Source organism: Canis lupus, chromosome 9 (genome assembly GCF_011100685.1).
Source record: "Canis lupus familiaris isolate Mischka breed German Shepherd chromosome 9, alternate assembly UU_Cfam_GSD_1.0, whole genome shotgun sequence".
NCBI classification, from domain to species: domain Eukaryota; kingdom Metazoa; phylum Chordata; class Mammalia; order Carnivora; family Canidae; genus Canis; species Canis lupus.
This window is the reverse complement of record NC_049230.1, coordinates 52263524-52290512: the sequence shown is the minus strand read 5'-3', so window position 1 is coordinate 52290512 and position 26989 is coordinate 52263524. Positions and strand designations below refer to the sequence as shown.

The 26989-nt window shown below is 42.3% G+C and overlaps 1 protein-coding gene across 4 annotated transcripts in view; it reads right to left on the bottom strand.

The window, feature by feature from the left end:
• MED27 (mediator complex subunit 27) overlaps nucleotides 1-26989 on the bottom strand; it is a 203912-nt gene that overhangs the window by 133218 nt on the left and 43705 nt on the right. For all 4 annotated transcript variants that reach the window (XR_005364883.1, XM_038548959.1, XM_038548958.1 and 1 more), the window contains exon 3: nucleotides 3444-3574. Coding sequence is in view for 3 of the 4 variants with exons in the window: in XM_038548959.1 (XP_038404887.1) it covers nucleotides 3444-3574 (131 nt within the window). In the remaining variant the exon portion in view is untranslated. The remainder of the gene's footprint in view (nucleotides 1-3443; nucleotides 3575-26989) is intronic.

The window sequence follows — 26989 nt, the reverse complement described above, 5'->3', positions numbered from 1 at the left end:
TAGATGGCTTGTCTGGGAGAAGTCCCCACCAGGTCATAAGGGTACTCAAGCCTCCTGTGGGGCTTGCCTGCCTGCCTGCCATGTGAACGAGCCGCCCTGGACAAGACCTTCAAACCTCAGTCCAACCTTCAGATGATGCATTTCTGGCTGATACCTGATTGCAATTTTATGAGAGAATGAGCCAAAACCACCCAGCCAAGCTACTCTCAGATTCCTGATCCATGGCAAATGTAAGAAATTATGTTTACTGTTGTAAACCACCATGTTTTAGGGCGATCTGTTACGCAGCACAAGATGACTAATGCAGCATTCCTAGAGGGTTTGGGTGTTGTTTTATAAGGGATTTCCTTAATGACAAAGTTAGTTTATGGTCATGTCATGCCTGTAATAAAGATTTTGTAATTAGCAGTGTTCTACAGAACACAACTATAACAGAGCTGATTAATGTGCAAATTTAAATGTTCCATAGATAAAATCACACTACCTTCAAGTCTAAAAACTACATTCAATAAATATTGAGATGTGATACTTTACAATACAGTCCTTTTTGGAGGTTCCTTCTTGTTTTTAAACATTATATACGCAGAGAGGGTAGAGAATAATATCCACCAAAACCTTAGCAATAACTTTCTCAGTGTGACAGTATTACTATGTTTTCCTTTTTTGTCATCTTTGGTTTGTTCACAGTCTGCAAAAAGTATATATTACTAGTGACCTATATTTTAATTGAAATTTTTTTTTATGATTCAGAGTTTAGCAGCTATGTCTTAGTGGTATTTCTATTCCTGACTCTAACAAAGTAAGTATCACGTAGTAGGTGCTCCATAAAAGCGCCCTGAATGCCCTTTAGCTATATAGATCCTGCCTACTGGACAGGTCTCTGAAGGGATCCAGGGCAGCGTGAACCCTAAAGGCTCAATGATGTGAAAAGGCAGCAGTCAATTTTCACAGGAAACAGGCTAAGTATAGGAAATCATTTCGATGTTGTATTCTTAGGACATGGTAACCACTTTTCTCTTTGAAACTAAGTATTTTGAGTGATTTATTATAAATTTATAATGACAGTTGTGAACACCTCCCTTTTTTTGGCACAAGAACAGAGTCTGTTGATTGCCTCGGTGCTTAAAATAGTTTCTAAGTGTCCTCATAATAGCATGTCACCTGTAAACAGGTTTCAAGCCAATGCAAATGAACAAATGGCGAACAGATGGACTAAGAGCTGACTTTTGTCAAGAGAGAGCTAGTAACAAACACTTTTTGGCTCCAGTCTTATGGGACCATTAGAAAGTCTTTCACTTCTCACCAAACATCTTACCTCAGTAGACAATACACGCAGGGAAAATGACAAGTTACAAGGCCCATTAGACTTTGGAGAGCTGAAAGTTGGAGATCTGCAGGATCACCAAACCAACATATGGGATACAACAGACACTGTTCCTTCAGAAGTTTCCTACCAAAGAGTGAAAACTCTCAGCCTTGCATCACTCAAAGTGCCTGAAAAAAGTACACCTGTGCATCCACCAGGCAGAAAATAACTTGTGAAGGCCAACTGGTTATGTTCATCTTATCCTGGAAGCAAATGTTAATCGTGAAGAAAACCTGAAAAATCAAAGAAATGGTGGTGCAAGTATCCAGCGGCGAGGGGAAAGATCCCCAGAGACACCCCCTGGGACCTCCCAGCTCTCCCTCCACTGGCCTCTCTCCACCTAACGTCACCTCCTTGGAGAGGCCTTCTTGAACTACCCAATTTATGCAGTTTCCCCAACCCCATCTCTTACCACCCTATATGTTCCTTTCTAAGCACTAATCATAACCAGAAATTATTATATTAATTTGTTAATTTGTTTAGGGGTGCTTTTTAAGTCTTTTAAATCCCCCAGCAAACAAAAACTTCAGCAAGATGGGACCACATTTGTGTTGCTCATGAGTGTATCCCCACAGCCTAGGACAGTGCCTGGCAGACAGTAGGTACAATATGTGCTAATAAAAGAGAAAATAAATGGGATTTTGCATAAAGGCAAACAATTGAGTCTCACCTGGAAACACTCTTCTGGACTGGAATTTTTAAAAAGTATAGCTAATCCTTGAACAACAGAGTTTGGAGGTGCATGGGTCCACTTATACATGACTTTTTTTTTTTCAGTACAGTACTGTAAATGTATTTTCTCTTCCTTATAATTTTCCTAATAACATTTTCTTTTTTCTAGGCTAATTTACTGTAAGAAAAGAGTATAAAAACATTTAATATATAAAATATATGTTAAGCAATTATTTTATCTCTAGGCTTCCAGTCACTATTAGACTATTAGTAGTTAAGTTTGGAGGGCACCAAGAGTTATACATAGATCTTCCACTGTGCCCGTGACCCCTGCTTTGTTTAAGGTGTGAACTGTAGTTTGTAACTGAGGATGGAACCAAAAGAGGGTACAACAAGAGGGCAGGCCAATCTAGGGAATGTGCTTAAAGTCCCAGCCAAGCCGTTTGGGAGTACTGCCTCTCTCAGGGGAGCGTGCACACTCACAAAGTAGCTATCAGCAAAGACTGGTGTGTTCACATTTCTGATTCCACATGGAGTGAGCCTTGGCCTTCATCTACCAGGGCTTCGAGCACAAAATAACCAAACAGATAAATGGATGACTCACTTGTGGCATATTCAAAAGAGTATTACACAGCAACAAAACAGAATAAACAACGTGGATGAATATAACAGACATTATGCTGAGTGAAAAAGAGCTGATGACAAAAGATTGTGTGATTCCATTTATATGAAGTTAAAGAACAGGTAAAATTAATCATTCAAAGAAAGTGGAACACTGCTAAACCTGGGTCGGGAGGCAGCACGTACAGACTGGGAACATGGGGAGGAGCCCTCCTGAGATTCTGGAAGCAGTGGCCACGTGTTCTAATCTGGATGGAGCTATGTGGTGGTGTGCACACGTGAAAACAATCACCAAGCTGTAACATTTCTGAACCTTACAGTATTTCTTTTCTCTTCTACTAGGAAAAAAGAGGGCTCATAGTTTCTGAGTTTAAAAGAGTAAGTGAGCCTAGCACGACTCTAATCCCTGCTCCCCGGATTCTCTAGGTGGCCTACAGATTATCAAAATGGGCTCCTCCACTGTCTCTTCGGTTAAATAAGGACAATTGTATTTATGCTCTGCCAACTTTGGGGATGTGACAAGGAAATAAAGAAAAAGCTATGGTATCTTTAAATCCTGGGTGGAAAAGTCACAAACAAAATATGTCAATTATGAACCACATCATAACTACTTCACTTAAGATCTATGCAAAATATGTTACCTGCATGCTGGGTTTCTAATCTTAGCAGATACCTTTCCAAAAGAAAGAACAATTTCACAAAAAAATAACTTTCCATTAGCCAAAAATAAGCACCAAGGAGAGTTTCCCCAGGACAAAATAATTGTTTCAAACCCATTACTCACTGAGGTGGTAAGACAAGAGTCGTGGGCTGAGCCTTCGGTCTACGTTTAGCAGATACTCCCATCTGGTTAGCAGAACGTTTCAAGGACTGTTGATTCAAAAGGCCAGACGCCAAACCTGCATGGTACTGCAACTGCACAGAGAAACAAAACAAAAGGGGAAGAAAAATACCATTTGGTAAACACAGGCCAAGGGATATAAAACTATCAATACTTGATATATCTTACCCCCTTAGAACATTTTAAATCACTGCAAATGCAGCAGCTAACATTTTGCTTTAAGGAATGTATTTGTGATAGGAAAAGCAGCGTGGACAAGGTTGTTCATCACAGCATTACATAATGATGAACCAGGGACAACCTAATGCCCAACAATAACTGGGAACTTGGTTAAGATGTGGAAAGAAATTTATGACATCATTTTGTTGAATAAAAAACAAACCAGGTTACATTATAAATGGAGAGACACTTAAAAAGACAGTCTCTAAAATGTTAACAGTAATAGGGGTATCTGGGTGGCTTAGTGGGTTAAGTATGTGAATCTTGATTTTGGCTCAGCTGATTTTCAGGGTCATGAGATCAAGGCTCACATTGACTCCACACTCAGCAGGGTATCTGCTTGGGATCCTCTCTCTCTCTCTTTCTCTCCCCCTTACCCCTCCCATTTGTGCTGTCTCTCTCCCTCTCTCTCTCTAAAATAAATAAAATCTTAAAAAAATTAAAATGTTAACAGTATATTCCTAAGTAGCAGAACTTAAGTAACTTTTACTTCCTTCTTTATTTTTCACTACTTTCTTTCTTTTTTTTTTTTTAGATTTTATTTATTTATTCATGAAAGACACAGAGAGAGAGAGGCAGAGACGTAGGCAGAGGGAGAAGCAGGCTCCAAGCAGGGAGCCTGATGTGGGACTCGATCCCGAGACCGCGGATCATGCCCTGAGCCAGGGGCAGGTGCCCAACCGCTGAGCCACCCGGGCATCCCATATTTTTCATTACTTTCATTAGTATTAGTTCTGGGAACTCTTGCTTATAATAAAAACCACATAACTGGGTAGTCTACTGCATTAACTTGGAGCATGATATGGTCTATCATAAACATATGAAACACACTGTGTTGAGAGCCTCAACATTTGGAACCACTGGGCCATTGTCTTCAGTGCTGAAGATACAAGTATCTTAAGAATAAGCTCCTATAAAAAAAAAAAAAAAAAAAAGAATAAGCTCCTGAGTATATCTTACAACAAAACATACAAATGGATATAGGCTCACTGAAGAGAACTGGATGGAAAAGTTCATTACACTCTATACATACGTAGCTGGAACAATACAGTCCAGGGAAGCACCAAAATACTCTCAAGTGAGCTCTAGGCCTGCATCCTTTGCTTTGTTCTAGACAAACTGCCGAGCTTCAAAGTTACTCAGGACACATCATTTTACTTCTCTAGACCTCCATTTCGCTATTGGGAAAGAGAAGTAACACTGCCTAATTCTAAATCCAACAGGACTTAACAATAAAAAAAAATCGGGATCCCTGGGTGGCGCAGCGGTTTGGCGCCTGCCTTTGGCCCAGGGCGCGATCCTGGAGACCCGGGATCGAATCCCACATCGGGCTTCCGGTGCATGGAGCCTGCTTCTCCCTCTGCCTATGTCTCTGCCTCTCTCTCTTTCTCTCTCTGTGACTATCATAAATAAATAAAAATTAAAAAAATAAAAAATAAAAAAAATCCACCTCATTTGAGTTACAATTTACATAAAATCAAAGGCACACATTTTAAGTGTATAATTTGATGACTTATGATAACTGTGAAACTGCCACCCCAATCAAGGTACAGATAATGTCCATCACTGCAGAAAGTCCCCTTGTGTCCCACTGCAGTCAGCCTGCCCTCCCCCCATAACTGCTACCATTCAGGATCTTTTGTTTTAAAATATAACTCATCTTTCTTACTCTTTGCCAAGTGAAGGTTATATCCAATCTGACATCTGACAATGACTGCTATCTTCCTTTTTTAATCCCATACTTTTGTATTTTAGATCTTAAGAGTTGTCATCAATTTCTCAATAGTAAAATTATCCTTGAAAGGTATCCCAATTCTGAACAGATGTAAATAAAACATTCAAATATGAAAATGCCAAGCTAAGAATCTGGATTGAGACCATTTATAACATCCAATATGTTTCTCCTTCCCTTCTCAAATTAGGCAAGGTCCTTCAAACATTTATTTAGAATTAACTAAACATACAAATAGTAATTCACTCTGAAGCTCTGAATCAATTTCTTTTCAAAATGCTCTTCCAAGGCATAGATTTCCTTTGCAGAGTCAGCTACATTACAGTTCATGGTAATGAAACTGGTGACCACCATATCAAAGGGACTGGGCCATGCACGCAAAGGGTAATAATGTTTTGAAAAAATAAATGGCCTCACTTAAAGCCAGTGGCCTGCATACAAATACAAAGTGCAAGAAAACAGAACCAACTGAAATGATCTACTTCTTGAAAGTGGCCATAAAAATGAAGATCTCCAGTGACCCAGTAAGACCGAAATGTCTGTGTTTGGAGCATCCATATTGCTTTTTAACAGGCTCTTGATTTACTTGGTCAATTTGCTGTGGGAGCCTTATGGCTGCACAATACAAGACAAAGATGTATCACATTCATAATAAAAATGGACCTCTTCTCAGGGTGGAAAGGGGGGGCATAATTTGGCTTTATACAACTCATCTTAGACCAATGAATTTTGCTCAAATTTGTTTTTCTCCTACAGATTTCTTAAATGGGAAATCAATGTAAGCAAGGGACAGTACAAGTTTGAAAGACAATGTTTCAAAATGTCAGCGACTTGGGTTTCGATCTTCCCCACCAGAATTTGCAATGAGTGCAATATGCATGGGGCTTTATGGAATTAAAGGGAAAGACAGCTTGGCAGGGGTCCCCTCCTGGCTCAAGGAATCGTCTCTCCTTTTGGCTCTCCTTCTTCTTTGTATCTTATTAGGGTCCATGCAAGCTCAGCCATTCTGGCCCTGCTGACTCTTTGAGTGGAAGAGTCCTGCTAACTATGCAGAGTGGCAGGGTGATTTTGCGTACCTGGCATCATTTTGATCATTTGCTCAAACAAAAAACCCCAAAGAGCAGAAATGCGTGCGAGGGGCTGTCTATTAAAGGGTTCCGTTAAAACTTCTACCATCTTGGGCAGTCTCAACATACACTGCACCTCTAAGAGTACACGGAGAGGGAAGGACTCCTCTCTCCCAAAAAACAATATCTGCCCTCCAAAGCTGACTCATAGTGATTAAGCGACATTGGTTGATCATATATACGTATCCCAGTTTCCAGGAACACAGCTCCAACTGTCAAGATCTATAAGGGGCCCATTAAATATTTACCGAACCATCTTTATAATGGGAAAAAAGGTCAAAGTTAATAAAACTGACAGGCAGATCCTGTCCAACTGGATTTATACATTATTTAAGCACCAAATACTCGATTCCATGAAACACAGTTTAGATCTGAAAAGACTCTTGGAAAACGTTCACTCAGCCAATGGTTCTAAAACAGCAGAAGGGAGTTCAGAGCGAATCCACAAATTAACATTAAGAACATATCACTCCCCGAAATGCTGCCATAAGTTTTCAATTACAGGTTCCGTAATATTTTCTATAAAAATGTATTTCAATAAACATACTTTGCTCCAAATGTCTGTGGCATGGAAACAACTCTATTTCAAAAAGCAACTTACCAAAGTTCTAATGCGATTTTTCTACCCAAGATCATTTCTCCACTAACTAGCAAGAATAAAGCGAAAGACGGCAAGAAAGAAAATAATCTATTCTTTTAACTTGTGCATCACACACCTGTGGGGAATGGGAATGTTGGTGTGGCAAGCATGTATTTACTAGTAAACTACCACTCGGTGCTAATAGCTATTTCGATGTTGTTTGGATTTGGAGGGCATTTCTCTCAGCTGCAATTTTGCTATTACTGTCAACTTCCTATTTTCTATAATTGATCTAGGACTTTTCGGTCAGTTCTCAACCTGAAGCCTTGTCTAATCAATTACACCTACTAATTACCTCTATAATGGGGAAAATTTCAGCAACTCATAACCAGTTAGGGAAAACACCTCTTAGAATTAGGAAAGCTTAGATATACTGCATATTTTCTTTAAAGTAACACTGTCTTGGGGCACCTGGGTGGCTCTGTCAGTTAAGTGTCTGCCCTGGGATCAGGTCATGATCCTGGGGGTCCTGGGATAGCGCCCCACAATGTCGGGGCTCGCTGCTCAGTGGGGAGCCTGTTTCTCCCTCTGCCCCACCCCCGCTCATGCTTGCTTACTCTCAAATAAATGAAATAAAATCTTTTAAAAAAATTTAAAAAGTAACACTGTTTTAGTAGTATTAAACATGCAAAAGTGCCAAGGGTTACCATGTAAGGTCCTTGTAAACTCTCCTGTGCAGGCTGACAGCCTCTGTAACCAGCATCTTTGAAGATGTGCTACCAGACTCTGCTACTAACAAGAACCATGTGATCTTACACATCTCACTTCCCTCTCTACAAAGCTGCATTACATCTTCTCCTCTAGCTCTGAAGTTTCATTCCTCTAGGTTTCTAAAGGAGTTACATGGGTATCTGGTTTTCATCATAAAATGGTAAAAATGATGTCCCCACAATTTCATGCAATAAGCTCTACAACCCTTTTCACCTGGATAGCGATTTCTTTACAGAAAACTTCTGAGGCCTAGATTCAATTAGCTTTAATATGTTTCAAATTACAAATAAAACACATACTGGAAGGAAATATGATTAAGACAAATTATAAAAAACAGGATTCAAATGCAAAGTTTCTGCCTTATGTCTTGGGTTCAGAGAATCAGATGAGCTACGATGTCCTTTGGTCAGCTCTCCACTTGACTTACTGTCTTCCACATTGTTCTGAATGTTTCTCTCTGCTCCAAAACAGATAGAGGCTATGTTTTGCAATGGACAGAAGTTTGAGGAGCAAATAGAAAAAAAAATAATCATACCTATCACATTCATATACTAATTAAGCCCGTGGCATTCAATTAGGTCTAGTACTTAAAAGCTGAAACGTATGCTACAACCTCCCTAGGGTCCATGGCACAGCATCTATTCATTCCCAACATTATCCTACCCATGCCATATGGTCTGAATCCTACTTTAAGAAAACCTGACATTCAAAATTCTCAAAATTTATAAGCCAGGTCAACCAAGGTTTGATTCTCCCCACTGTAGAAATCATGATTTCCTTTTCAAAAATCCACCAAAGGTTTCTTTTGGGGGAAGGGAGGGTGTTTAAAAAAAAAAAAAAAAGTTCTCCTAACCTTAAAGCATAGTTTGCTTTATTTTTAAAAATCACTTTACATATAATTACATGTGAATTTCTAAGAACACTAGCAAGATACCCCAGTACTTCCGGTAACTAAAGCCTTTGGGTGAGGAGTGAGACAGAACTAAGTTAAACAAATTCTGGCTGGCTTAGACAAGGGGCTGTGGGAGGGGAAGAAGAGATCAAGAGGCTGTGGAGCCCCATCTCCTCCCCCAGTACCTCCAGGCCAGTTTCTCTTCTCGGAACACAGAGCTCCTGCCCATCACTGGAACTTGGCAGCCAGGAAAGGCAGCCTTGTGTTATTTCTTGGTCCAGGAATGAAGCTAAGCTGGCCACCGGGGGAGACATTTCTTGAGGGTGCAGACCTTGTTATTGATTACTCTGTATTCGCAACAGTATCCAGGATAGTGTACTGCATACAGGAGAAGCTAATGAATTTGTCAACTGCTAAGTGGACTGGCAGGTTAGTGGAACTGCTATGGGCTGACCTGGCCTGTCACTGGAGCCAACATAAAGAACAGAATGGCCTCATCAGAAAGTGCTCTTAAGGCTGGCCACTTACAGAAGCAAATACACTGCTTTGTAGGGGCTCACTGTCATGGCAGAACCACAAGTTCCTCCTCCTTCCTCTTATTCTAACTGCCAAAAATGGTGGGTATGTCTAAACCTATATTCAGGCTTGAGTTCAGGAAAAGGTATCTATAGGGACTACACTCGGATGACTTCAAATCAGAGATTTCTAATGTCTGGGAAGGGCCTTGGAGACACCAACCTCCACCACCCCCTCCCTTTTTTATAGGAGAGGAGACTGGGGCCTTACAGAAGTCATTGGCCCAAAACCACACATATCCCGAGAAGGAGGGAGGCCATTCAGGATCCACCTCCCCTGTCTTTGTCCCAGGGGCTGGCGGGGGTGGGGTGGTTAAGTGTGCTGCATCTTTCTACCTGGAGGACCTGACATTTGTTACCTCTGCTGCAGCAAGACAGCACAGACTCTTCCCAGACAGGGAACTGAGGCTGTGTTCAGGGAGCACAATGTTAGCTAGCATCACTGGCATCTGCTGCCTTATTTGCTTCCTTCACTTGGACCTCTTTTAGGCATGAGATGTCACATGTTCTTCCGTTCTGATTCCAGTCATGTCTCAAGTGGAGAGTTTGAGGAAAGTTCTAAATTTTAACATTTTAAGGCTTTAATATCATTCATGGCTAAAAACTGTGGAGAAAAGAAATAAAGAAATCATAGAAACCTCAATATTGTCCAAAAATCTAAATTCTAGACTCAGCAATTACACATTTAACCTTCCTGGCATTTCTGCTATTTATTGTTCTATGATGGGGCAACTGCCTAATCTTTTTAATAAATTCTCTTACTGTCCTGTCCGGGTGAGTGCACATGTATAATCTGTTTTTACTTAGGGGTTCTCTTTGAGAATGTGGGTGATACATCATAACTACAATAAAGGACATTGGCCATGTCGTGTCACCTCCCCTGCAGATCCCTGACCAAAACAGCGCTGGTTGGTATGAGTGTGTTGAAAATCCTTCTCAGATACAATGGAACACTCCAGAGCTCACGGCACTGATATCAGGACAATATGACACATGGATCAAGTCACACCCCATACAGGTGGGATATGCAGATGTGGCAGGGTGGAGTCGGGGTGGGAGTCAATCTGAGACTCTCATGCAATCCCTATTTCTTCTAAACCATTAAACTAGAACCAATATTTGTGCAAAACCAGGAACATTACATTGCCACTTTGAGTTGCAAGACCTTTGCCCCTCATTATTGAAATATATTTTGTTTCCAGCTAATGAGAAAAAAAAACATGTATTACGATAAAGCTCTGATTCCTCTTTTGAACATAACCCTAAGGAGAGAAACAAGCAAGCCTGGCTGTTATTAGCCATGCCAAGGAAAACAGCTACAGAAAAATACCATAAATCTAATTGTTTTGCTTAGGGTTTTTATCTAAATATTAGATAATGGTATTAGCTTCTTTCCTCCTTTTATCTCCTAACGCTTCTTTCAAATAGCCAATATATAAAAAAAAAAAAAAAAGAAAGAAAGAAAAACAACCTTAGATTTGAGCCTTTATGGGTAAATGATGTTTTTACTTGGTCAAAACAGCATCAATAAACCATAAGAAGGAAGCTTCCAATTTATTTGCCTATTTGTTCTCTACTAGGAAGCTGGGTTTCAGGCCTTTCAATTACTAGGACAGCAGGACCTGAGTCAGGGCTGTGCTTCTGCCCACCTGTGGCACCATCTACATGCTAAATGCCATTTGGGTTTCTTTTCTCCTGCACACGAACCCTCAATTGTCCAAACTTCAGAAACTGTCAAAGAAACAGAGAGGATGGGTAGCAGCCTTTTACTTTCTTAAATCTCTATAATGTTTAGTGTCACTTAGAATGGTGCTCGTCCCAGAACTCGCACCTTTACTCACAGGCCTTTCTCCACAACTGCTCCTATTTACACTACAGCTGTATGCATATTATCATACTTCAGAGATGCCAATCAGCTGGAAGAGATATCACTCACCCATCTGAGCAGATTCACTAACGAAGCAAACTGTGAATGTGGCTAAAAATGGAGGGCCTGCAGCAAGGGAACTATCGGTAAAGGAAGAGAATAAAAAGACAAAAGAAAGCAATGAAGGAAAAAGGACAGATGAGGGTATACCCGAATCCATGTCTCCCTGTCTCTGTTACTCACCTCGTACCTCAGACTAGGCTCTCGTCCTGTCTGCCCCATGCATTCCTAGAGAGCAATGCACAGGGTCATAAGGAAGATCATGCTGGAGGCGCACCTGACCACTGAAGATGCAGGCAGGAAACACAGAATCAAGGCAAATGTGACAATGTGTCACGAGAGAATCCTAATGGATCATAAAAGCATAGTAACAATGCCCTCCAAAGAAGGACAACATGGTGTCATCTTGTTCACCTGTGCTCCTGCTAGAGGAAAAAGACCACAGCGGATGGGTCATCATGTCCTTGTCTCCAACTAAGCTTGAACCAGCCCAGAGCAATTACCCCTTTACACACTATATACTCACAAAAACAGACTTGTGTGCTTGACTCTCTCTGTTATGACTAAGGACAGAAGTAGAGAGAAGAATGACACATCCCCGAATTATCTGTATTGCTTCCACCAGAAATGCTGAATACTAGTCTCTAAATGCACACATAAGGCTTAGAACGAAAGTCTAAAAAAAGAGACTAGGATTATAACTAAGGCCCCTTCTAACATTGAAATTCTATGATGTTATAAATACCTCTCTTAAGAAAATGCAGTTCTGAACTTGACTTCCTCATGTAAAAATCAATGCTGGTGAAATTTAAATTACTTATGAAGTGCAAACATTTCCCTAGTCACCAAAAGTCTCCAACTGAGGCAGTTACTGAGGGGGGTGGGCAAAAGGTTCCCTGTGGTGTCCAATGCCTGGTATTAGTTGAAACCCAGTGCAAGGCTAGGGGCCTAATGGGCACAAAACATTTACAGACATACCAAAATGCCTTATTCTTCCCAAAACATTCATAGGGGAGGCACAGGGGAAGAACTGAATATTCTCACATAACACATATAGCCCTAGGTATTTCTCTTCCTTATTCCCTTCCAAAAAGGGGGCGGGGAGTTCCCAAAAGAGAAATGAATAAAATGAAAACCACTGTAGATCACAAATCTAGACACTGAATGCTAAGTATTCATCATCTGCCCAGTTATCACTGCATAGATTTCAGTCAAGAAACCAGTGGAGATGATTTTTTTTAAATGACCAATCCAATAAATATAAAATTATTAGATTATCATGAACTTCTGGGCAGTAAAAATTATTTCTATGTGCCTTCCAGTCCATTCAGATTTAGCTGGAGCTTAACTCTACTATCTGCCAATGTCAGTACATGCCCATTTCTGCTCCCAGCACCATTTTCCTTACTGTCCCAGGTAGCCCCCCATCAGCTTCCTCTGCTTCCTTCCTTCAACTGTCAACTGGGGAGGGATGGGTCAGACTTCCCTCCACCCCTGGCTGACCTACTTAGGGCATGAAGCAAGAAGAAGTAGGGAAGAGAGAAAGGTAATGTGGAGAAAACTCGGAAGGAGAAGAGGAAGTAGAGAGTAGTTCTAAGATCCAGAACTACCATGTCGGACTCAGTGAAAAGAGCAGGAGTGGAAGTAGTAGAGGAACAGTTGTAGGAATGAGATAAGATACATGCAAAAGCCTTAAGCACAGTGCCCAGCAAATAGGGCCATTCTTGTGATGACCAGATGTGACTACACCCAGAAATTCTACTCCTCCAACAATGCCAGAATGACTGAGTTTTCACAAAATGGATTAGAATCATCATCTTTTAATCAAATACTGCCACTCTAAACATGTCAGATAATAAACTAGTGTTACGGAAAAAAGGGAAAAACACACCCTAGAGGCTGTTCCGAATGAGCAGCTGTATAGAGAAGGAAACCCAACTCAATTCTTGTACAATCGAGATGAACCCATGACATTGATGGTGCCTCTCAGCCGACTCTAAATGAAACTCTCAATACAATCCAAGACTATATGAGGCCTGTGGAAACATTGTAAGCACTCTAAATAAAAAGCAATTCAGAAGATTACTTGGGAAACTCCTTCTAATATACTCTGAAAGTTGTTCTTTTTAATCTACACACAACCCAAATGCCCACAAAGGTGGTACAACATTGATGCATTCAACAATCAAGTTATAGAACACTTTTTTTTTTTAAAGATTTTATTTATTTATTCATGAGAGACACACACACAGAGAGAGAGAGAGAGAGGCAGAGACACAGGCAGCGAGAAAAGCAGGCTCCATGCAGGAAGCCCGATGTGGGACTCAATCCTGGGATTCCAGGACCATGCCCTGGGCCGAAGGCAGATGCTCAACCGCTGAGCCAGCCAGGCGTCCCTATAGAGCACTTCTGACTCAACCCACAAAGTACTCAGCACTGGAAGATCAAAGTCTTTTCTCCAGACTCCCAGGACCGGTTCCCTTCTTTATAGGACTGTTAAAGGTTTTTTGTTGGTTTAAGTTCTGGCTGGAACTGTCTACAAGTACTTGAAAGTATGAGTAGTATCAGAAAAAGCAAAGCAGATGTCAGCCTAAGTGGCAGGATTTTCCTATGATAAATACAAGGCTATGATTTTTTTGTTTGGAATTTAAAAAAAACATAAATCATACCTACTAAGAGTGGACATGTTTTTGGTTTAAAATGAACAACAGGCCAGAGTGAATTTTCTACTGATCAATGTGACCGAGGCATGATTTCTACTATTGTTAATCTAACAAAGAATGTAGATATGTAGTCAGCTGTCTGGATATAAATCACACCCCTGCACTTAAGTGTGTGGCTGGAGGTGAGTTATTCAACTTTCTGGAAGCTCTGTTCTTTCTCTTGTATTACTGGGGATAATGATGAGACTACTCAATGCTACTTGATTACTCTAGAAGCAATCTGGGGTTTCACTGAGCAAAATCACACTCAGGGTCTTAAAGTTAGTGAGAGTTAAGTATATGAAAGTGCTGAGCAAAATGACTGGCACAAAATATACATTCAATAAAGGTTAATTTTGAGTATTATTAACAGGCTGAGGTTTCTGGGCCATTAACAAGTAGACTGAGTATCAAGGGTAATTGAACCAGTGACTGGAAGGCCTTGTTTCTGACGAAAACACCACCACCACCACCACCACCTTAACCTTAGAGGAGACAGACCAGTGAAAAACAGGCCTATTTCTGGGTGGATCTGGGGAAGGCGAGTGTATAAGGATGGCTGGACCATAAATCTGGAACCCTTGCTCTGATGTGCAACTTACTCCCATGATTTTTGAAGCCCTACTCAAACTCTCCAAATTCTGCTATGAAGAACAAAGCAAGCAACCAAAATGGGGATCAGGAGCACCCAGCTGGGAATGTCCATGAAGGACTATTAACGACACATCTATCACCAATCATATCCAGAAGAAGATCTCAGATGTGGGAAGGAGCATTCTTTGGGACCAGGGGTAGGAAAAGAAGAACAGGAAACTGATGCGACATCCAGTGTTTCGTTTTCATCCACGATTCGCAAATAAATAGGCTGTCTTTCCCTAAGTGCCTGGCATGCAGCTGAGAAGAGTTGAAGCTTGTTCGAGCCAGTCCAGAAGACTTTCTGAAACACCTTTTATAGGACTTTTATTTTTATTATTTCTTAAAGATTTTATTTATTTATTCATGAGAGACACAGAGAGAGAGAGAGAGAGAGAGAGAGAGAGAGAGAATGGCAGAGGCAGAGGGAGAAGCAGGCTTCAATGCAGGGAGCCCGATGTGGGACTCAATCCCGGGTCTCCAGGATCACGCCCTGGGCTGAAGGCAGCGCTAAACTGCTGAGACATCCGAGCTGCCCATTTTATAGGGCTTTTATATCACTGTACATTACAGTATTTTTGTTCGTATATCTATCTTCACTCTTTTTCTGAACTGTAAGCCTCAAGAGAGCCGGAACTGTCTCATGATTTTACAAGCCCCACAGGCCTGACTCAGATGCCTACACAGGTGTTCAGTAAGTACCTTTCGAGCACGAGAAGGCCTGTAGGATGCAGAGGGTAGTGCTGGACATGGATAGATACACAAAGAAATGTTCTCTGCTTCTAGAAGGTCAAGATCTACCTAGAATGTAAGCTCTACAGGAGTAGATGAGAGCTCTACAGAGCCCCCAGTCTTCACTGCCATATCCTCAGTGTTTGGAGCAGTGCTTGGCATAATAATAACAATAACAATAACAATAACAATAACAATAATAATAATAATAATAATAGCCAGGGGATCCCTGGGTGGCTCAGCGGTTTGGCGCCCGCCTTCAGCCCAGGACCCGATCCTGGGGTCCCGGGATCAAGTCCCGCATTGGACTCCCAGCATGGAGCCTGCTTCTCCCTCTGCCTGTGTCTTTGCCAATCTCTCTCTCTCTCTGTCTCTCTCACTCTCATAAATAAAAAAAATAAATAATAAATAATAATAATAGTCAATGTGTATATAGAACTCACTGTGAGCTGTTACTCTAATTCATCTAATTCACTTCATCTATAAACGACCCTATGAGGTAAGTAGCATTATCTCTATTTTACAAAGGAGGAAACTGAAGCACAGATTTTAAGTGGCTTGACCAAGATCACACAACCTCCAAGAGGCAGGGTCAGGATCAGAATCTAGAGAGACTGGTCCAGGGTCCCTGCTCTGTAACTACTACCCCATTCGGCCTCTCCAGAATTTTCTGTGTTCTCAGTAAATATTTTTTAAACAAATAAATACATATATAGCATGCAAAGAGATCAGAACTAAATGTCACAGTGTGGTAGGAATTCGGGTTCTGAATCCTGCACAAGGTTCTCACACAGAGAGGAAGATTTTGGGGTGTTCCTGCCTGCTCCCTTCCCCAGCTCAGCCTTTTCTGGCTGCAACGGGCAGACCTGCTCAGTTCATAAAGGTTTGCTGTGTGGCTCCATGGGAGGCAGAAGAAACCGGAGATGTGTCCAAAGCAGCAAAAGTTCTGACAGTTCCCCAACCCCTCTTCCTCTGCAGCCCAGGCCTACTGAGCCCCTGGCCACTTGCTGCCACCCCCAAATCTACTGCAGATCACCACTCCACTCACCCTTGCTCGTGTCCACGCCTCAGCCTGCTGCTGTGTGAATGTGCGATTGTGCAAATGCATGTACTCAGTGCCTCCTGAGGTCTCACACAGGAGAAAGAGAAGACGGGACAGTCTTCTGTCTGGCAGAAGAATCTGCCGGTTCAGAGCATCATTTTTCCCCACAATATCAAAAATGTATAGGAAATTCTTAAAGTCAAAAGCTTTCTCCCCAACGTAAGCACCAAACTCCTGTGACAGCAAAAATTGACAGGAACTGATGTGAGTCTATTTAAATCTTAATTTATCTCACTTAGTGTGAATAGTCTAACATTTTGCTCTACAATAGCTGATTACAGGGTGCTGCCCCAGACCCTGCTGGAGAAATTAATGTAATATGTGGTATACAAACCATTCTGCCTTTCAGTAACCCAAAATATTCTAAAATCCAATATACATTCAGATCCCAAGAGCTCTGGAACAGGAGCTATGAACCCGTGCCACACAGCAGAGTGCAGGGTACCCAGCACAGTGCCTGTGCAAGCCTGTATTGCATAAACTGCTGGTGGCCTTTGACGTAGGCACCCATCTCTGATCCAACTGGCCACAGCTAGTCTACAGGGCACAGGGCATGACAGCCCACCTCACTGGAATTCAACTGCTCCACACCAGCTCACTGCTCCCCTGCCACTCTGGCCAGCTTCCTGAGAACACTAAAGCTCACTCCTGTCTTAGGGCCCCTTTCACTAGCTGTCCCCTCTACCTGAGACACTCTTTACTCTGATCTTTGCATGCCTGACTTCTCCTCATGCAGGTCTCAACCTGCACTTCTCAGAGAGCTTTCTCTGGCCTCCTAAACTACAGGAACCTCCAAGTACTCTGTCCCACACCATGATGTTTTTGTTTTTTGTTTTTTGTTTTGTTTTGTTTTTTCACCATGATGTTTTTATCTTAATCATATAGTAAACCTGACTAGGTATTTTGTACATATTGTTTGTTTCTTTGTTTAGTGCCTAACTCTCCTACCTCCCCACCACCCCTACCCCCCAACCCATACCAGAACATAATAAGCTCCATTACCTCCATCTCACACCAGAACAATAAACTCCATTAGCACGAAGACCTTAGCTATCTTAGTCACTACTATAGTTTTAGCACCTAGAACAGTGCTTGGCACAGAGTTATAAATAAATACTTGCTGAATAAATAAGAAAACACTCAGACAATACCTGTAGGCATTGCAGGGACTGTGCATAGCCAGACCCATACACCCTGCCTCAACAAATTAAAAATCTATATTACTCCCAAATGGTATGAATTTTTTACATCTTCTGTGGATTTTATTTGGTAGTCTCTTGGGGGAGGGTTTTCACTGAAGGTTCTAAGCAGGGAGTGGGTACAATCAAAGGGCACTACACCTTCAAGTCCTTTTTCAAAGCACAGCCAGAGATCACTTGCATCAGAATCATGTGTGGAGCATTTGCCAAAAACACAGATTGCAGGCTCCCACCTCAAATCTGCTGGATCAGGACCTCTGCAGAGGAACCCTGGAATCAGCACTGTAAGAAGCACCGCAGCAGCATTAAGACATCTGAATACAATCATAGAACAATCTTGGAAATATCTGTGACTCACTGAGGGATCTGAGAAGTCATCTCTACCTGGGACCCAGCAAGAATTCGCTAGAGAGGGGAAACTTCAGGCAGGTCACAGCTGGCTAATGTAAGGCTGTGGCCCCTGTCTGCCCCCCATCACAGGGACTCAGGGTTGCGTCATGGAGGAAGTACGCTTCCAACATTCAAGAGGCCCCCATCCTTGCAACTCGTAAGGGGAATCTGGCTGTTTGATGCACATATTGTTGAAGAGCGGTGGAAAGGCAGCATAGGGACAAACAGCAGACACAGAGAGCTCTGGAATTCTGATGCCCTATTCTGGCACTCAACTCCATCTGATTAAGCAAATACAGAACATCCACTGCAGGAGGCCTCAAATAGTTAAATTTTCAATCTTTATAAAAAAGAAAATCCATCAGGTTTGATTGATAAGTGTACTTTTTAAAACTAAGAGTAAAAAAGTGAAGATTGGCAACATTTTTCGCCATATAATTTGCTTTCTTTGCCTTTTTCCACAGCACTGCACATAAATCAAAGAAATGTTAAAGAGGCCCATATATCACCAACTGGCATTTCAAAACTATTTACCAAGTCTTTAACAGACACAGGCCAGAGTATGGGAAACCATGACCAGGGAGGCAGAAATTAAAGGGAAAAAATTAACTCAGACACTGACAGTTAATTAAGTTTACAAATAACTCTCCAAAGAGCAAATTATGGTATTTAATAAGAACAGGGTTACAAAACATGGAGGGTTGTGGGAAGGAAGACAGGCCAACAGAGTTTTCCAAACAAGAATAATGTATATTTGAACAAGCTGCCTTTCTATGATTAAGCACAGAAATCTGGGAACAAGGCAGGGGAAATGATGTTTTAATAAGGTATGAAATAGGCTTGTGAGCTGCATTTTGCATTAGCCTTGCAGAAGAAAAAAAAGGAAGAAGAAAGAAGGAAGAAGGAAGAAAGAAGGAAGAAGGAAGAAGAAGAAGAAGAAAAGGAGGGTTGGTCCAAAGTTGCAGATCAAGGTATACTGGCTACCATGTGTGAACTGCTGCTGAAGGTGGCACAAAAGTCAAGAGAGGTGGATTTCAATGGGCTGCATTTCCCACACAGAAAATACAAGGATCCCCTAAAGGTAGAATACTTAAATTGGTGGCTTAGGTCCTAGTTTTCAAGGGCGGGAAGATATGAGAAAAGGCTTTACCTGTCTGCATTTGTCAGCTCCGATTCCTAGAACAAAACACCATAGACCATGTGGCTTAATCAACAGACATTTATCGCTCCCACTTCTGGAGGCTGGGAAGTCCAAATTCCAGGGGCTAACAGGTTCTTGGTAAGGGCTCTCCTCCTGGCTTGCACATGGCCACCACCTTGCTGTGTACCCACACGACCGGTTCTTTGCAGGCCCACAGAGAAAAAGAGCACTGGGTCTCACTTCCTCTTCTTACAGGATACTAATCTTATTATGGGAGCGCTACTCTCAAGACCTCAGCTAACCTAATTACCCCCCAAAGACCCCCAACTCCTAATACAATCACACTGGGTTAGGACTTCAAAATAGGAATTTTCGGGGGACACATTCAGTCTGCAACACCGTGCATCTGTTCAAGCGACACAAGCCTGGTGAGTATCTGGCCAGCCACTCACCACTGCTCCGAGAAGTAGGGCGTCTGCACTGGCTCCAGAGCCGCCCTCCCTCCCTGCCCCGACAGCATCACTGCACTCTCCCTCATCAGAGTGCCAGCCGCAGGGCTCTCCCCTGTCCTAGCACAAGGGTAATGGCTCTAATTCTAACAGAGTGGCTGCTTCTTTGAAAAGTTCAGCTTCTAACACTGCCATCTCCCACCAGGTACTCTTGCCCTCAACTATACACTCCAGAAAAGCTAACTGCTAACAGGCATAATAAGAAGAGAGCTCCACTGAGAAAGAGGTTTCAAAGCCAGCTTGTTTGTAAGAGGGAGAAAAAAGGTCAGTCTTTTCTTCTCAAGAACTCAGCATTTTATCATTTCTCCCTCCTGCTATATAATGAAATATTAGCATCAGATGGATCTTCTTAGAAAGCATACTAGGGACCGAGAGACATATTACTCTATTTCAAACCAGCAATGTGCAAATGTCGGCACAAATTTCTTAGAATCATACGGTGAAAAAGAGACCTTAATGGAAAATATAAGCCCATTCCATCAAAATGTACTTTTTAAAACACAAAGTTGTTATAAAGCAAAAATTATGTAAAACAAGAGCCAGAGGTCTTCATATCAAACATGGTAAAATGAAGTCACGTTCACCCTCACTACCTCCTCAAACCACGAAAATGACAGCAGAGGAATAAACGTGGGGTGTCAGCCCCCAAGGACAAAGCAACAAGGAGGAGACAGGAGCAGAAAGAGAGGCCGATCTCATTTCAGAAGACAAGAAGCAAACAGGCTGGCACTACCTTAGCAGGGAGGACAATGCTGAAATCTCACCCTACATGGGGAGGGGGTGGCAGGAGGGCAGAAGTTGTCAGTAAAGAACAAGCTGAACTGGACTGTAGAGCTCTCAAAGGCTGAGCAAGTAGAGGCACCCAGGATGGTGGAGGGTCCATGTGGAGCGGGAATAAAAGCAGGTGTACTGGTTAAGTCTCTTCTAAATACCCATATGGCTGTTCCCATGGGCAGCTGGGAGAGTACTCTCTGGAGAGGCTGACCTAGAGAGGCTCAGGCTCAGGGACAGCCAAAAACCAGGGGACAGATCTACGTTCTGAAAGGCAAGACAGCCCTCCACCCCAAGCCCTCACAGGAAGGAACAACAATCATAGTACACTATATGGCTCAGCTCAGGGCACTTCCTAGTTCTAGTGATATAAAAACTGAATTATCAGTTAAAGCAAACTAATGGAAAGAAGGTGGGATATGAGAGTTAAATCATTATCTTTCACAGTGGGGTGGACAGATAATGTCTAGAATAGCAGGCTAAGCAACTTATTTAGAAAACTGTCAGCAGGTATCCAAAGAAACAGCTACATGAGTTGAAAGGAGATGCCTCCAGGGAGTGGCACACGGAACAGTCAGGCAAAGGACTAATGCTTTTGTTATAAATCTTATAGGATTACTTATTCATCTTTTTGTGTTCCTTTGATGAACATAAAAATTATACCGGGGGGGGGGGGGGCAGAGCCTCCAAGTTAAGCAGGTCCTGAAAATGTGAGCCCCTGCACACTACAAAATGTGTGTAATCGCCTGGGGACTATTAGTTTCCTATAGTAATACTTAATTTTATTACAAGTTTTACTGCGACAGTTAAAGGTTTTTACAATAGCAGATGCCTTCCCTCCCACACGTCAATTAATTTGCAAATTCACTCAGGTTGTAGAAATAATGAGGTGTGGAAAGCGTTTTCCTCCGGTGAGTGCTGCCATCGGAAGGTGGATGTGGTGGGTGAGGTGCTAATCTGTGGCTGTATGACAAAGTAGCCTGCGCTCTGGGGCCAGGGAACGCTCTGCTGGGAGCCTGTAGGACCCACTTCTGGCTTCAAATCAAGATCATCATGGCAACCACCTTGAAAGATGGAAAACAATGGAAAAATCCTAGACACGCAAAGGAGTGAGAGACCATCTATGCCGCATGAAATAAAATCATGGTTTTCAGGCTCCTTTTTATAGGTTCTTAGGTGGTGTTTACCAAGAAAGTAAACTTTTTGAAAAGATCTGAATTCAACTTTGGACTGTAATTTGGCAAAATTACCTATCAAGCCCACACAGTTGATTTTTTCCTTCTTTCTGAAAGAGCTGAACCGAAGTAACCAATGTTGTTTCAAAACACAGGGGTTGAAAATAGTTACGCCGCCTCTGGCTCTGCCAAAGAACTGTCTCTCTTCTCATTGTCACTTAAATCCTTTTTTTTTTAATGACCTAAATGATAAGATAAACAAGAAGACACTTTTTCATTTTCACCTATGCAAATAACATTTTGTACAGAACAAGTTATTAGCTGCAGATCGAAACTACTTGAGGAGTTGACAGGTTTCCTGAGCCAGAGCTCACCTAGGAGGGGCGCCGCCCCCCAGCACTGCGTTTAGTGTTCCTGCATCCACTCTAGGAAAGGGCTTTTTCCCACCCAGCCTCCCTCCTGGCCTCTTGTACCCTGTCCTTAAGCCTTATGGTGAGGTCCCTCTCCTTGTGGGCACAGCCTGGGATCGCACCCTACGCTGAGCTTTCTTTCTGGCCCGTGATAAATTGTCTGAGTGTGAATAAGCATTTCAAGAGGCTTCCTGCTTTGAGAATTCACCTTTCCAACAAGTGAAACAGGCGTCTCCAGCAGCCTGACAGGTAGCAACAAGAACACATTTTCTACCTCACAACTGGTGCTGAGTAGAAATAAACTATCACTCAAATATTGCTCACTCCCCAGCAGCCAAAAGCAGTCTCCTGCATGGTCTCTGTCTCCCTAAACATATCACACTATTAAGAACGCCCATCATAGCCTCTGGATTTTGAGGACAATAATTTTCTTCACACGCTTAGGAAAGCAATCCAAAGTTCCCCTGACATTTTCTGACCCAGTATTGTCTGTAAAGGGCACAGGTTAACAATGTTTAAGAAAAGATCACATACAATATATAAATCATGAAGACTCCTGGGACATTGTTCGGTCCGAGGCTTCAGATTCAATACCATATTACCAAGAAAAGAAACTGCTTTCCTTTTCACTTGCACACCATACTGGGCTCAAAAAGCACCATTAAAATGCCAACAAAGGCATTTTGGGATCTACAATCATTTGACATTTTTTCTAAGAAAATTTAAATTTGAAAAACTTTGGTAAATTTAGAGTCTTATGAAGTACCACCCACCTCCCCTTCCACTCCCCTAAAAAGGGCAAAAAAATTCATCATCAAAGGTTACCCTCCGTCGAATGTCATCAGAGCGTGGTATTTCAGCACATATATTTGTGTATACAAATCCCCAACTGTTCTGAGAGCTCTGCCATCACTGGCGTAACCAGATGAGTTAATAATGGAACGGCGGCCTTCCTAAGCTCCTTCCTATTTCCTCTTTGTTTTTGTCAGTGGAGCTTAGATCCTTAGTGTTCTCCCTAAGTCTCTGGATCCTATCTGGCATAAAAACAAGAGGAAGACACCTTCCTTTTTCCCCACCAACCCCTCACTCCCCCACTCAAGAATCCAAGGACATTCATAACTTGGCAATCAAAAATATACTTATTTCAAAAGTTCAACCATAACACATTCCCTTCTTTAAAAATTTTATAGCATCTACACTTTCAATTTGAGACTTTTCGTTCATGCTAGGTGAGCCTCTTATGTTCTATATTAAATGCAAGGCATGTGTGATCAGCACTATTAATAATATAACAGTGCCAATCTCAGAAGCAGCAACACGGCACCAATGCACAGCCCTGTACGAATAGATGTGGAACCATGATTACCCCTGCAATCTTTATTAAATATATGGGAATAAAGAATGCAGCTTACTGCTCAGCCCCTCCCTAGCTCAAGAATCAGGAGGTATTTTTTCCCTTCTTCCCAAAGGCATGACATATCATTAGCTCTCATAAATATAAACAGATCTGAAACAGAAAACAAGTGGTTACCTTTATTAGATTCAAGGCAGAAATGGAATGTGAGTTTAAAAGTATACATGGACTAATCAAGATGATAAATTCATCAAAATGTATCAGACTTAAGGTCACCAAAGCCACCTATTCAGCCTAGAACAGTAAAACAAACTGGTTTTCACTCCTCCAAGAACTGGTTTCCTGACAAAGCCTGCCCTTGGCTTTGAAGCCATCATAGTGCTCTGCCTAAGGATGCAACTGGAGAAATGTTCTCTAGAGATGTCTGCAGAAGAACCCCAAAGTACACCTCACTTCAGGTACACTGGAATCCTAAAATGACAGCTTGGGTTCTTGCCATGTTACCTTACCATAAAGACACTTAACTGCACCCCCTCCTTGTCTCCTCACTTTTTATGTACTAGTTACCTTAATTATGGCACGTGGTGGGTTCAGGTAGAGTACCTAACGAGGCACTTACTGTAGCCACCACCCTTTTCCTGTCCAGCTATGAGCACAGGTCAATAAGAAAGGGACCCAGGGCAAGAGGACATTACAGATATGTGTTTATTATAAACCATCAAACTGTCACTTGTAAAAAGTGGGGACTGTTGGTGCTGAGACTTCAGCTCTTAAAACTACCTGTGAACGTGGCCTAGTTCATTTACAGCATAATAAATCCACCAGAGCACACACACACGTGCACAAACATACACATTCACCTCAAATAAGCAGTGTGTAAACAGAAAAGACAAATCAAGAGTCTGAGTCTAAATAACTTCGAAAATAGTAAGAATAGCCTCTAAGTGTCCCCTGTGTGCCAGGTACTTAATCCTCATAATGCAATAAAGGTGAAATGAACCTCACTTCACCCTTAAGGAGGGAAGCTTAGAGAAGTGAAGTCACCTGCCCAGTCACACAGCTGATCTCAGGTCCAAATGAGCCCAGACTGTAAGTTTCATTACTAAGCTGCACTGCCTCGCCAAAGAGAATTTCATTTACTCAATAATGAATAATAATAATAAGTAATAATAAATACGTACTGTGAACCTAATATGCCTGGCACTACTCTAAGTACAATACTGGGAGCAAAGCAACAAACAAAGCAGAAACTCCCACCCTTGTGCAGAGCACATTCCAGTGTGGGGATGGGAAAGATAATAAAAGGATTAAGTAAAACATGCAAGATGATGTGGGTCATAATAAGGGTGGAAAGAAATGCAACAGGGAAGCAGACGGGGTGAGGCAGCAGCAAGAGGGTAGCAACATTAAACGGGGTGGTCAGGGGAGGCCTCCCTGAGCCAAGACCTGAAGGATGCTGCACATCTTTAAGGCAACCAGGAAACTCCTGACAGAGGAGGAGATGCAACCAATCTGTCCAGCACACCTCAACAGTTCAGACCTCAGAGAGGGGAGCCTTTGCCCATGACAGCCACGTGTCACACCTACTTTGTCTCTCTTCCCTCAGGCATGTGTGGGTTGGTGAGCAGGTCTCTGGCCTCACCATCACTACATGATGGCTGACCATGGCTGGTCCTAAGCCTGGACCTCTTCTCTCTCCAGTTCAGTGTGCCAAAATTCACTCCACACAGGAATGCTCCTTTTGACACTTCTCATTGCACACATGTCCTCCAGCACTTGGGTTACATGTAAAACATGGTAATGTGCTTTTGATCACCGAAGGGATGAGCAAAGACCTAAAAACTAGATAATACAGAGTATGAGACACTTAGGCTCTGCTGGCGTACACTGGTACAAGTACTATGAAGGGCAAAGGCACCCAATCTGCCGAAATGGTAAAGGCAGCTGCTCCTGAGCTAGTGATTCTTCTCTCAAAACTTACTATATATCCAGGCAAATACTCACATACCAGGGTATTTGGTGTAGAACTGTATGTAATAATAAAAGACCAGAACCATCTAAATTCCCTCGATGGAAAATCAGTCATGGTGCATCCATAAAGTAGACTCCAAACAGCAGTTCAAAAAAGAATGTGCAAAGGGTAGCAAGGACAGAACAGTGGCCTTTCAAAAGAGCATGTCTACTAACTGTACTGTGGCGGTGGATGAGGATGCCTTCGTCCTCGGGAATAAAAGGTCAGGATGCAGCCTTATTTATCCTCCAATGCTTTGCCAAAACCTGTAAGACTGCTAACATGTACAACACCAACTGGGCAGTACATGTGGTGCATCTAGGTAAAGAGTACAGAGTTCAATGTACTATTCTCGTCACTTTTCTGAAAGCTAGACATATTTTCAAAACACAAAGTTTAAGAGAAGTGTTAAGATCATGGCCAGACCTCAACAGGAGAAGCTCTGCAATACCTAGACCACTGGAGCCCCTTAAAGGGGAAACAGGTATCTGTGTTGGTTCCTGAAAAAGGCTCAGTGGGGGTAGGGGCAGAAGCCTCCTCTTCATGTGTGGGCAACAACCAGGCCAAAGCTTTAGTTAGCCAGAACTCAACTAGCATACTGCCCCCCTGACCCAGCCACAGACACAATAAAGCAAGGTCCAAAGTGGGTCCTCGGTCAGGGGCTGTGCAGCACCCCTCCCAGTCCAACTCAGTATGGGCTGATGTGATGGCTCTGAAAGACCTGCAGGCTCCTCAAAAGGGGGTGGGGGGAATGTACAAAATTAATTCATGTGCTAGATTGTTTAAAGCAGAAAAAGAGATATTTGGGAAACATCTGAAAAAAGCTATAGAACAAAAATATTCTTTGGCTAACATTAATAAATAAGGCTACTTCATTTTCCTAAGCGTTTGGATGCACTCAGAAGAACAGGTCTTTTGGTTTATGTATTATTGTGTTTTAACTGTAATAGTAATTACCATGTCCCCAGTGCCGGCATCCCCTGCTTATTGAGACAGAGCACGCAGAAATGATTTTGGGTTTGAATCCTGGCTCTGCCACTGACCACCTGGATGGTGTTGGTCCAATGCTTTAACCTCTTTACCCCAGTCTCCTCAGGGCAATATGTTCTGTAGAACATAAATAACATGCACACACTTCACGGGGCTGTTGGTGAAAACTCAAACACATCAAAAGCACTGCAGAAACAGCACCAATGCTATTTCTAGCTACAGAGCCAGGTGCCAGGGATAACCTCGTAGAGCTTACAGACTGGAAGTATAGACAGACTTTAAACAGATAACCCCCTAAACTACAAGTGAATGACCTTTACAACAAATGCCTCAAAGGAAAGGCACAGGTGCTAAAAGCCTACGCCAGAAGGGCATTTCCAGCAGAAGAAACAGCATGTGAAAAAGCAGAGGCAAGGGAGCTTGGCATGTTAAAGAAAGCGAAAGAAGAAAGTGTGTGTGAAATGTTTCATCACAGTGCCAGGAACAGGTTTAGCACTCAACAACGGCTGGTAGTAATAACTGACTGCTGGGTAATAAGCATGCCCCT